The 13,879-nt window shown below is 38.6% G+C and overlaps 1 protein-coding gene across 4 annotated transcripts in view; it reads left to right on the top strand.

Annotated features, from left to right (window-relative positions):
* LOC139478585 (regulator of G-protein signaling rgs-2-like) overlaps positions 1 to 13,879 on the top strand; it is a 123,243-nt gene that overhangs the window by 93,367 nt on the left and 15,997 nt on the right. Inside the window, exon 1 of one of the 4 annotated variants that reach the window (XM_071261128.1) lies at positions 7,978 to 9,287. The exons of the other annotated variants lie outside the window; for them this stretch is intronic. Within the exon in view, the coding sequence (XP_071117229.1) occupies positions 9,175 to 9,287 (113 nt within the window). The 5' untranslated portion in view covers positions 7,978 to 9,174. Of the gene's footprint in view, positions 1 to 7,977; positions 9,288 to 13,879 lie in introns of those variants that run through there. 4 annotated transcript variants of the gene reach the window in all.

Raw genomic sequence — 13,879 nt, 5'->3', positions numbered from 1 at the left:
TATGTTAAACATTTGCTGTTGTTTTCTTGCTGAAATCATTAAAAATAAACAACCTAAATCTGAACGAACTAGATACCAAGGCAAACAGAGCCCTCGCAAAAAGACTCGGGACAATACTGACATCAAGGCTATTGAGGTTTTCAGGGTCCCACAACAAATGATACACTCTCGTGCATTCAGCACAGTGGGAGCTAAACGAAACCCAAGCCTTCAATGAGGGCATACAATATTAATGGCTACTCTCTTTCAGCAGAATAGCGTTATGACGTTATCGCTTCATAGCGACTACACTTTGAGATCTGATCCGTATGAGCATTGTCGGAATACTGAAGAGAGAAAATGCCATTTTTCATACGAGCTCTACACGTACCAGTGACATTATTTCCGACGGGAAACACAGTCGTAATTTCGGGGATGATCGCTTGGTCTCATTATCTGTAGGCGTCCTTGGTGCAATGATTTGTTTCAAGACCTTGGAAAGGCGTTTGGCGTTAAGTACATTGATATACAGATAAAACGACAATGAATATAAAGAACGTAATTTGACCTCGTGAACATAGTGAAAGAAACCCTCCGTATAAATCAGGATGAAATAAGCTACTAATCCTGTTGGACCTCTGCCGTGTTTTCATGAGTAATTTTCATGATAATGTTTATTACGTTAATGCAGTGGTTTATCTATCCATGATGTTGGCTGCGTTCCATCACCGGAAAAGTCATTACAATATAGTTGCGTGTTTGAGAACCTTAATGCATGTTCAGCAGATTCCAATGTGCACCGATGTATGGCAATTGTTTCCAATTTTAATCGTATGAATATGTTGCTCAACTGACATAATATTTTGTTCATATCTGTAGCATTTCGGGTTAGTTATTAGCCCAAAGTATTTATGCAGTAAATACCAGTGTTGACAGTAACCATGTTTAAGTGGCTGTCTTTGTTGAATTTTAAACAGTAAAGTACATATCTTGGTGAGGTAGAGTGCCCTGACTCTATCTCCTGAACATTCTTCAGATTTGCATTCTTTATCATAGTCAGTTGGCCAGGGGTGAAAAACAAGATTTTCGTTCCCACATTTTCCTGTATACCTTAAACCTTTTCTTTTGCATAAAGGAGGTATCTGTACACAATTTTCATTGGGTAGTAAGCTTGCAAGTGTGTGAAGGAATTTTCAGGGGGTCAAAATTGCATAAATTGAAGGAAAAATGCATAATTTGACAAAATTGGCTGTAACAATTTTATTAGGTCATTAAAGTATCCAAATTATGTCTTTGATTACAGGTAATATGTTCGGTTATCTGAATTTGGCACAAATTTTGTTTCATTTAACTGTTATTCTAATTCTCAGTGGAAACATTGGTAAAAATCATGTATGTAGGTAAAACACTAATTCCATTGAATTGTGACAATAAAACCACTATAACTGGGTATTAAAATCTGCCTTAACCATTGTACTATCCTATACAAAAAAAAAAAAAAATGAAAATATATTACATAGGGGTATAATGTGGGTCACTATACGCTCACTCTTCCGCGTACCCCTGGTATCATTACTATTTGATAGCATTTCATAAACACATGATATAGTTGGAATCGTACAATAGATTCTTTCAGAGATTTCTTATGATTATTGAAAGGAGTTGGTCGCTTTTATTTCCGACGCTTTTACGCTATTTACCCATTTAACGACGGGTGATAGAAAGACGACTTTTACCATTGTTCCCAACTTGGAATAGAACCCGGTTCATCGCTGTGAGCTGATACTTTAACCACTGGACTAACTTCCAATGTTTTGAAATTTGAGTGTGAGACTTTCTTGATAACAGCTTATGTAAAAACACTCTGATGTATTCGGGTTAACAAGATATTGCCTTATTATGAAGAAGGAGCAGGACGATCGCTCTAAATTGGAACTGATCCCCTTTGCCACAAGAACGTTGAGGCTGAGCTCCGTTTGCTAGTCGTACTTTAACTTTCCTCTCCAAAGGAGGTGTATGCAATTATAGTACTTAACCATAGATGGGAGCCTTAACCATACTTACTATATATATGGCAGTGGAAACGTGTCTTCACATCACATCACATCACATGGGTGAATGTGATGGAAGAACATAAGTAAGGCACCGACCATTTCCATTTGTGTGTGAAGGTGTGTGTGTGGGGGGGGGGGGGGGGGGGGCTGGGATATTGTATTGAGACTATATTGTTTTCAGCTGCAGATGCAAAACCAGATATTTAAAAAAAAAGAAATAAATATGAGTCATGATATTTATCACGGCAGACAATTTCTTTTATTCCAACAATATGACCCCCTCCCCTGAATATGGAATGGACGGTCCCTATAAGCTGACCGCATGTAGATTCAGTAATTATCATCACAAGTGATTCTTGGGTGGGCGGTAGACGTTTTTAGCTCGGCTGAAGTCAAGTGATCTGAAATGGCGGCGCGTTGTCCATCTTCTGTCCGTTTCGTAAACATTTCCTCTGCAACCAAAAGGCTCTTGACAAACAGATGAGCTCAGTTTTGATATCTCTACAAGCTGCTCACAGAATTCCCATCTTGTTTTTTAAATGGCCGCCATGTCAGCCATATTAAAAACGTAATTTGTGATCATTACTCAGCTGCATGTATGAAGAATGTTTTTATGCGGAATAACATAATTTTATCATACTTTTAGCGGAATATGTCCATTTTTGGCCCAGCTACAGAATCTGACCTTCACCTTTCCCTGTGATCTAGTTTTGTTGCGCTTGCAAAATCTCCTCGGAAACGTTGCTGCTGCATATATAACTGCTCAAAGTTCTGATCCGATTTTAGATATGGCTGTGGTGGCCATAGAAAATGTCGGTCCATTGCTCAGCCAGTCTGCATGAAACATTGTGGTCTTCTAATGTAAGAAGTAATGTAAGTATATAAGAGTGTGGTTTGTGGTATAGCATGATGTGATTATACTTGCTTTATGAGCTTTGACCTTAACTATCCCCATTTTTCCTCGATATTTTAGACACCTATGGGTTTATGAAAGTGAAATGCTGTGTGAATGATCCCAATGGTGCCACGACAATCATGATGAATGAATAACTTTGAATCCATCCCATGAAGATGTATTTCAGTAAACATGCAGTAGTGATATGTTGAACCTTCTACAATGCATTTTGCTTGTCCTTCTTACCTTTAAATTGTCATTCTAATCTGATATAATATTACCGAAAAGTCAAGGTCAACTACCGAACCTTATGGCTCCATTTCTTTACATTGTCTGTATTTATGTTGCAAACGAAATTGGAGTGGTTGTTACGAAACACTCAAACAGCTAATCACCTTTCAATATTATGATGTCACGAACATCACAAAATACCACGAAGGCCTATTGACGACTCAGTAGCTGGATATAATTGATAATCTTAGGAAATGTTTTAGAAAGCAAGGTAATGAGAATGTTGTAGTTACCCTGAATAAACATTTGATGTCTCTGATTATCGATCAGCAATCAATATCACAAAGCACTGAAAACGCTTTCTGCAAGATTTTCAAGCGTTCCGAAGTAGTGGTTTTCAATAAAAAGATTAATGTGACAACAAGACCTTGGTATTTATGTAGCGAATTAAAAGCCTAGGTACTTAATGCATCGTTTTATATTTGGTAGTACGTAAACATTTCCATTATGTCCTAAATCTGAATATCTAATACAGGGAATTCATCCGTTGTCTTTGTTGGTACTGGGGATAAGTGTTTGAAATTATTTCCCTGTCACACTCAAACCGCTACAGTAATAGGTTGTCCACATACAGACCGGTATGTGAGAAAATCAATAACCTGTGCCCCAGTTGCTTTATGCTCGTCATGTTTAACATAATGTAGTGGTTCTGTTATGAATAGAACACAAAACAGTTTTAGATAGTAACTCGCTGTAAGACAACGCTTTTGAATGATAAAATATATCTTATTATTAAAGAACTGAAGTGCTAAAATATACCTGTATTGGTATGTACTATGAAGGAAGGCAGATTGAAGCGCAGTTGCAATCACAGGGAATTTACCTGTATACAATTTGTGTATTTTGTGCATAATGGTATCTGAAAGATTTTAAGTTTCGACATATATATGCCCAATTACCTCATATATCTTAAGGCATCTGAATCGAAAGAAAGTTTTTAATTATACCGCTTAACTGCTATAATTATCAGAACTATGTTTTTAAGACATCTGAATACAAAACGTCAACGCCAGGAAAGAACCTGTCTCGGTTATCCGTAGAAACATTTGTTGGGCAAATTAGAAGTGAACAATTTCCGAATGGACCACTGAATATCCGTGATGACGCCAGGTGTTCACGAAATCAAAGAAGGTTGTTAGTTACCCCACTCCACACTGGGTATATGTCCAGACTATGTCTGGTATTATAAATATACACCGAAGTATATATTGATATATGCACCGAAATATACACTGATATGTGCACCGAAATATACACTGATATACACACCAAAGTATACACTTATATGTGCACCGAAATAAACACTGATATGTGCACCGATATATACACTGATATACAAAACGAAATATATATTGATATATGCACCGAAATATACACTGATATGTGCACCGAAATATACACTGATATACACACCAAAGTATACACTTATATGTGCACCGAAATAAACACTGATATGTGCACCGATATATACACTGATATACAAAACGAAATATATATTGATATATGCACCGAAATATTCACTGACCTACACAAGGAAATATACATTGATATATGCACCGAAATATACACTGATATGTGTACCGAAATATACACTGATATACACAACGAAATATACATTGAGATATGCACCGAAATATACACTGACCTACACAACGAAATACACATTGAGATATGCACCGAAATATACACTGATATACACAACGAAATATACACTAAAATGTGCACCGAAATATACACTGATATGTGTACCGAAATATACACTGAAATATACGCGAATAGGTATGAGAGCCCATGCAAATAGAAGTTGCAACGTGATGGTCTCTGAAAGACAAGCGTCTTGCAACAGCTCTGATTGAGACCGACACTATTGGAGTAGATGACACGTTCTCCGGTTGAGGGTGGTGTGCTTCTGTATCGTCGATAACCCTCGCGTCTTCCTCAGACTTCCTCGGTTCTGTAATCACGACTAGAATGATCTGCAGATATTGGTGCCTTTCAGATATCGATGACAGGGAAACAGGCAAGGAAAAATCGTAATTGATCCTTGTGGTTGATCCCGGAGAACGTTCACGCCTGAATAGGTAATATGCTACAAAAAGAGGACTGTATTAGCATCCAGATAGGGGGAGACAATGGAGATGTGAGGTTCTAGCTGCATTACAAATGATGGAATTAGGACAGAATTGCCCTCAATTTGCTCGTTATATATCGTGGTGTGCTATGCTAGCTTGTAGATTATATTGTCTGAACGATGTGGTGGACGTGTTGATAACGTACTTCAGTGCAGCTTTGTTTTTCTGACATTTTACAAAGTAGTGAATGATCTGAGAATGAAGTATGATCATTCTTTGAACTACAGCAAACTACGGTTATAACGAACTCAAAGGGACCACTAATTTTAGTTAGTTATAACCGTAGTTTGCTAAAAGAATATATACACCATATATAAAGCAATTGGCCGGGACCAAAAAACTATGTTATATCCAATAGTTGAAGCGCGTTCGTTATAAACGTAGTTTACTGTATATAATTTCTTTCAAGAAACGCATTCCCAAATGAATGTTTAACTTTTTGTTTTACTTGAATATAGAAGCACACTCGGGTTTGAATGAGCGTTTTGTTAATTGTAGCCTTTGGTTTGCATCAAAGTAACCCTAACCCTAACCCTAACCCTGACCCTGACCCTGACCCTGACCCTAACCCTACATTTACATGCATCTATGCTCAGTCAACTACAAACGAAATGTTTGGACTGATACATTAAAACTGCCTACCACTGTGTTGCAAGACGAATTAAATAATTTCTTAAATTATTTTCTTTACCTGTAAGCAGCATAAAGTCTAAACTTTTACACATCAGGCATAATTCAAAATGAACATTTCGTCTTATTAGTCTGAACAAAATCCGTAAATGCACAGTCGTGTCACTGGAGTTTCTGTTGATCGATCACTTGATTGTCTGGTGTGTTTTCAGGCGGCCGTCGCATAGCATGAGAACTGCCGCGCAGCATCAGGCGATAGATACTTTCTCTTTCATGCAAATTGTGTGATTGACTGGTGCTACTGGCAGAGCAGGACATGCTTACCCATTCGTCACCACTCGCCCCTTTCCGTAACCTGCAAGAAGACTCGTCCCCCTATCGATGAATGTTATGTGCGAAAATACGACAAACCAATCAGAATGCGCGTATGATTCCAAGTTCTTCGTCAAAGAATCCGTCAGTTATAATTTTTTATTTTAGATATGACTTGCATCTAAAAATATACCCAAGACACAGTTAAATGTGTTCAGTCATACTGTATAACTTCGCATGTCCTGATGTGCTTTAAATTGCATCTGAAATATATAAATTATATTGGGAAAGATATGTGAACCATTAAGCAACGAGTTGACAATTGTTTTAGGTATGCCCGTTTGCGCTAAGACGGAACCCGGTCGCAAAAATGGCCATGAGAGGGACACGAGTCGCTATTCGGCTTGTCCCGGAATAACACGAGTTGGTCACGAATGATGCTTACCCTTTTCACGAACACCTGTTGTCATCCCTAGTTTTCAGTGGTCCATTAATATAACATTCACAGCCTTTTTTGCCCTCACGTCAAATGGAATCTGTTTCGATGGATAATCTACATTGATTATTTATTCTCTTGCATTGACGATTTATGAATACGAAATAAACAACATGAGTCTAATTCCCCACATGCTCGATATTTATTAACATTATTCTGATAATATATGTAACAATGACATAATTACAATATGGAGAATGCAGTAACGTGATTTACATGTTGCATGTCCTCAACGTGTACGTCTCTATGAAATACAATAAGTATGTATGCTCATGGTGTTAATCACCGGAGTGTTTCGTAACCGGTTTAAAATTGGTCTTCAGCAACCCACGCTTGTTGTTAGAGGAGGCCAATGGGATCGCGTGGTCAGGGTCGCTGACTTGGTTAATGCATGTAATCGTATCCCAAGTGCATAGATCGATGCTCATTATGTCAATCACTAGATTGTCTAGTCCAGACTCGATAATTTACTGACGTCATATATCTGGAATATTGCGTTAAACAACAAATAAACAAACAAAACTTATGTATTTATCACTAAATCATTATGTTAATATATTTCAAATGATATCATTTTACCACTCCGGCATATTTTATTTATGCTTACCCTTTCAAATACACATATCGTTAAAGAAACTAACATTGAGGCATGGATATTGCTATATGGGATATGGGATCTAATGTCGCATTTCATTTGAACACATCATTTAGGAGAAAAGCAAAGATGATAATATCCATATCAAGTCATTATGTTAATGTATTGCATAATATCGCTTTGCATTCTGTTAAATGCAATATTAAACAGAAGCCGTCAAAATTTCATGTGTTACCTGTTGCACTGATTAAACAATTCAACCACAAGTAACAGTACAGGGAGGCCATTGTGTTTACATTCAACACACAGCTGTCCGTCCAAAGAGCTCAGCTATTGGCATATCTATTTACCAGTTCAGTCGATGAAGACACTAGTACCTTTGGGGTAGAAATTAGGCTGTAATTATCGATGAGCCACGATACTGTGGCTGCTGCGTTGACACTGGTCGTGGCTGTAGAGGTAGTGAAGCCTATGCCAAGTCGGCTTTCCAAGGCCCCATGACGTAGCCGGTAATGGTAATGTTTCATTTGCTGAGCATAGTATTGATCGAAATTCGCCAAACACACTGGAGCGCTAACAAGAGAGAGATAGAGCCTGATCGCAACACTGCTAAATCTGCATGGTAAGCGAGGTTGTCAGACGACTGGTAGCCAAAGACTGATGTGACAACGAAAGGATAGCGGACAGTGGAGACGGGCACAATACAAGATGGTGGATGCAAGGTGAAATGCCATCTACTGGAGGCCGCTGGACTAGATGTGCAAGAGGAGCTGATATTCTAACGGCCTGTCTCTCCCTGTCGGCCTAGTGGAACATAGCCAGGGAGTTTACGTGTGAAGTCTGTCACAGACTGGTGGCAGACGACAATTGGAAAGGCTTGCACCGCCATTCTGGCATCCATGGACTAGGAGTCTTCTTCTTGGACGTTCATGGCGAAATTTGTTATTGCTGACATCATACTCATTTTCGATTTTTAAGAGGGCGGACATGTTGACGATAAAAGCTTCGTTGATTAACAATTCCGACTGAAAGCTGCGTGTGTCAGGATATAAGGAGATCGAAGGACACACGAGCAAAACAACCACCATGGTAGACCATTATTGACAGAGCCAGGTCGCAGGCCTATAATTTGACTGGCGTCTCGTTGATAAAGGTGTTTCGCGAACCATAGCGCATCTCCCATTTGGATCTATTGTGGGGAATTGGGTTCCCGAAGATAGCGGTAATTCTGACTGATTGCATCACCGTGACGTAGTCTTCACGTTGGCGAGACGAAAGAAATACCAGCTCACCAGTTACATATATGGGAATGTCGTGTGTGGTACCTGTCTCAATACAGCACACTGTGATAACCTCGTTCCTCGACATGGATTCATGAAGCAATAAGTGCCAGTGATATTATTCGTGAACATCACCACTCAATGTGTCATCACAGAACGCTCATTTGAGAGTTTCACGACCAAACCCCATTCACCTTCTTCAAAAGCTTGATTGTCTATGTTCGATTCGGACCAATATTAACAACGTGAAGTGATTTCTTCATTTGCAAATGCCTCTAAGGATATTTATGCCAACGCCAACACCAACGACGACTTCATCTTCCTCCAAAAACAGATTCACTTGGACACCATCAACAGCAGTTGAGTGACCTGTTCCTTCGTGATTGGTGCCCTGCAGTACGGGACGTAAGACCTGGTCGGAGATACCAGCCCGTTCATGTGTTCATTCCGTTTCCTGCCATCTCTTCACGGATTTTCTCAAGCTCGAAGGGTATCACAAGGAATCTGTGTATGCTATCTACCATACAGGAAGGCCACCTGTTAGGATTTCACCATATTGGATTAAGCAGATATATCCACTGGATAATATCTAGCCCTTCCAACATGGCCTGGCTTTTCAAAAGGTTATGTTTGTGAACTTGGTTCATTTACCTTCTTCTTAGGCATAAATTTGTGTTCCCATTTACAGTTAGATGCGACTTATCTCCCCTTTGAGGTCTGACTTTATGATTAATTCACCGTTAACCGTTCTCGGCAAGCCTGTTAACATCCTTATTGATTCTCTTCCTATGTTTGGTATCGATCTTCATCAAATTATGTCTGTCATTCTAAATACATTACATCCAAATTTTGATTTCAGGATTGCACAGTGCGGTTTTAGCTATTGCTTCATGATACTTATACCGATATAAATCATGGTGTCGTTTTATAGATACACTATTTGTAAATATTGTTGGGTTTAGTGTGTGTTATTATGCAAAATCTGTGACAGTGCTATAATTATAGGTTAAAGGCAGTAGTTAATCTGTTGTATTGAATGTTAAATCGATGGCTGCAGTCAAGAAGTGCATATGACATTGTCAAACTGCGGTAACACCTGTTGCATAACCATGTATGTAGTCAGTACTTAGCTTAATATAACCATATCGATGTCCCTACATCTGTGTTACTAGCCTTTCTCGGTGTGTATGCAGGGTTGCATGTTGATTGGAAATTTCAGCAGAATCTCGCCCAGACTGAATGTTGTTTTATGTCCTGTTTTTTATATTTGGTGTAATAGTTAGTATGTGTCTATAGTATGTGTGTTGAGAAGATAGTCTGCAAGGCTGTATTAACCTTTCTATTCATAGATTTGAGCATCTTCGTTTCTCCAGTGTATTTCCATTTTATTATGATAAATACCCTTGGTCATTCGGGTCCATGGCTTTGTACTTCCTATCCGTAATTTCGCACAGATGGCAGCGAATGGGTCCAGGGTGTTTGTGCCAATAGAATGGAGATATAATACACTGGGTAATCGAGGATGGAATGTGTGATTTTCTTTTAGTGTAATGGACAACTTGTCAGTGAAAATGTCAGTACTGAGACTGTGGGTATATTAACTAGCCATATATGTATACACCTGAAAACAGCAAAGCATCACCGGTTGTCAAAGTTTAAGTAAATGATACGATTAAAAAATGATTATTTTACATGGAAATATATAATATACATTCGTATAATGAGTAAACAATTAAACACATGCAGTAGACAAGTAAATACTAACATATACAGAATTGTGTATAATTGAGTTTGTCACTGTGTCTCTTTCTTAGCAACTCTTTGTTTTTATGTTTTTCTCTGTTTTTATGTTTGCCACTGTGTCTATATTAGCCACTGTGGCTCTCTGTTTGTCATTGTGTCTACCTGTGTTTATCATCGTGGCTCTTATACGTGCCACATGTGGCTCTCTGTTTGTCAATGTGTCTCCATCTTTCCCTCTTCTGTTTGCCTCTCCTGTTTGCCCATGCCTGTTACGTTTTCCAATGCATCTGCCTGTGTTTGTCACTTAGCCTCTTTGTGTTTTCTACTGTCTTTGATGTTTGTTACTGTGGTGTCTCTTTGTGTTTTCTACTGTCTTTCATGTTTGTCACGGTGTCACTTTGTGTTTGCAAATGTATTTCATGTTTGTCACTGTGTCTCTTTGTGTTTCCAAAACTCACTCTGTCGCTTTGTGTTTTCTACTGTCTTTCATGTTTGCCACTATGTGTCTTTGTGTTTCCAACACTCACTCTGTCTCTTTGTGTTTTCAACTGTCTTTCATGTTTGTCACTGTGTCTCTTTGTGTTTGCAAATGTCTTTCATGTTTGTCACTGTGTCTCTGTGTTTTCAACTGTCCTTCATGTTTGTCACATTATTGTCTCTTTGTGTTAGCAACTGCCTTTCGTGTTTGTCACTGTGTCTCTTTGTGTTTTCAACTGTCCGTGTTTGTCACTGTGTCTCTTTGTGTTTGCAACTGTCCTTCATTTTTGTCACCTTATTGTCTCTTTGTGTTAGCAACTGCCTTTCATGTTTGTCACTGTGTCTCTTTGTGTTTTCAACTGTCCGTGTTTGTCACTGTGTCTCTTTGTGTTTTCAACTGTCCTTCATGTTTGTCACATTATTGTCTCTTTGTGTTAGCAACTGCCTTTCGTGTTTGTCACTGTGTCTCTTTGTGTTTTCAACTGTCCGTGTTTGTCACTGTGTCTCTTTGTGTTTGCAACTGTCCTTCATGTTTGTAACCTTATTGTCTCTTTGTGTTAGCAACTGCCTTTCATGTTTGTCACTGTGTCTCTATGTGTTTTAAACTGTCCTTCGTGTTTGTCACTGTGTCTCTTTGTGTTTGCAACTGTCCTTCATGTTTGTCACCTTATTGTCTCTTTGTGATTTCAACTGCCTTTCATGTTTGTCACTGTGTCTCTTTGTGTTTGCAACTGTCCTTCATGTTTGTCACCTTATTGTCTCTTTGTGATTTCAACTGCCTTTCATGTTTGTCACTGTGTCTCTTTGTGTTTGCAACTGTCCTTCATATTGTCACTGTGTCTCTTTGTGTTTGCAACTGTCCTTCATGTTTGTCACCTTATTGTCTCTTTGTGTTTGCAACTGCCTTTCATGTTTGTCACTGTGTCTCTTTGTGTTTGCAACTGTCCTTCATATTTGTCACTGAGTCTCGTTGTGTTTTCAACTGTCTTTCATGTTTGTCATTGTGCCACTTTGTGTTTTCAACTGCATTTCATGTTTGTCACCTTGGTGTCTCTTTGTTTTTTTAACTGTCTGTTAATGTTTGTCACTATGTCTCTTTGCGTTTTCAACTGTCTTTCATGTTTGACACTGTGTCTCTCTGGTTGCCATACCACCGTCTCTCTCTGTTTCTCTCTCTGTATGTCTGTCTCTCTGTTTCTCTCTCTGTTTCTCTCTCTCTCTTGCCTGTCTTTATGTTTACCAATGTGTCTATCTTTGTTTGCTCCTTTATCTCATGTTTTCCACTGTGACTATCTCAGTTTGCTACTGTGTCTTTTTCAGTCTGTAAACATTTTATCAGACTGTTTAGATGTCTGACAGAATAATCTGTCATTTAGGTCCGTCACCGTTTAAACCTTGGTGCCAACCTATATGTCTGTCAGTATGTTTACTCGCATGTGTATTTGTGTCTGTTCAGTTAATGTGCTAGCTGTGTTCATTCTGACATTATCGGGTTTCGTTGTTGTTTTCTGTCAGCTCTATCAGCAAATCTTGTATATGTTCCATGCAGGCGCAACTCTTGCTCGCCAGCACTGTCTAACATCCCAAACACCTTAATAACCTCTGTCCTCCATACGTTGTGAGTCAAAGCATCGTGGCTTCCCGCAGAATCATTTTCACCTATTCATACTTCAGTTATGTTAGTCTGTCCATGTATTGTAATCAACATCCGTGATACATTTTGTAAACTGAGTCCAAGCCCCAAACTATGTTCATGCTCACTGTTTCCTCCATCGTTGTTAACCTTAGCAATGACAGGATCCCCTGACAGTGGGTTGGAATCCCTGGTACGTCAGCACCATGCTCGTGGGCTTCATCAGCGTTTTAAACGTCTATGACATGCGTTATTTTAACGTTACTCCTACTTAAGTCCACGCTGTGGAATAACTGAAATGCTGGTCAAAACGAGGTTTAACTCAACTCACACCTCGTTCACCATAAATTGTTCATTTGATCCCTCTTACTTTGAGATAATGTCCACATTTTATTTCTTCTACATCTGCATATGTATTATTCAACGTAACTGCGTTGGGTGTCAGTATCTATATTACATGTAACGTAAAGTTGATGGTTCCTCGGGAAAGGCCACGAAGCAGAGGACAGAGAATTATCTGATGTATGTTAGAATAATGGATGATAATGTTGCTTTGGTGCATGCATTTGTACACAGTCATAGGTTTAATTGGCTATTTCATCGAACGATCCAGGGAAAATGACTGCACGTAATCTTTTATTTTATGAATAACACATGACATCATTGATAAATACCAAATCAGGAACGATGGATTTCTTTGGTGTAATGATTAATGAATATCTTCTAAAAGTTTCGAATAGAATGTACATACGGCATTCCTGAATATTTCATAGGTTTATTAATACTGTAGTTAAATGCTGAACTTAATCCTTGATCCTTTGTGTGTTCTTGAAACTAAAATGTTTTGAGACAGTCCTCCATTCTTTTTACACGAAAGAACTATTATTGACATGCTCTAATGTTTCGAGACCATCTCCATAACACTATCCAAAGTGTTCAGTCAGGGATGAAACATCTTCAAGAACGATAACAGGACATTTGCCTTTGACATTTGTATATCTAGGTAATTGGTATACTGCATCAGTTGTTGTAAGTCTTGGATATGTTTATCAGCAAAACGTGTATTCACAGAGATTACAAGCAATTCGCCATCTCATGATACATTACTTACATATATGTGCAAATACTACATGTGTCTCTCATTCAGAACAACGCGTGTATAATCTATGATCATATATTTTTTTTACCATTACGAACGAAACAAATACATACAAAATACAATAACTGAACAACCACTCCCAATACCAACAGGCCATGTGCATCCGCTCCAGACCTTTTCGTCCAAATGGATCCCATATTCTACCACCAGCGTATAATTGCATATTATTAGCCGCGAGTCGTGTGTCCCTCTCTACCTGAGCA

Source organism: Haliotis cracherodii, unplaced genomic scaffold, assembly GCF_022045235.1.
Source record: "Haliotis cracherodii isolate W230 unplaced genomic scaffold, xgHalCrac1.p SCAF_4, whole genome shotgun sequence".
In the NCBI taxonomy this organism is placed as follows: domain Eukaryota; kingdom Metazoa; phylum Mollusca; class Gastropoda; order Lepetellida; family Haliotidae; genus Haliotis; species Haliotis cracherodii.
Note: the sequence above shows the minus strand (reverse complement) of the source record. Positions and strands in the feature narration are given on the sequence as shown.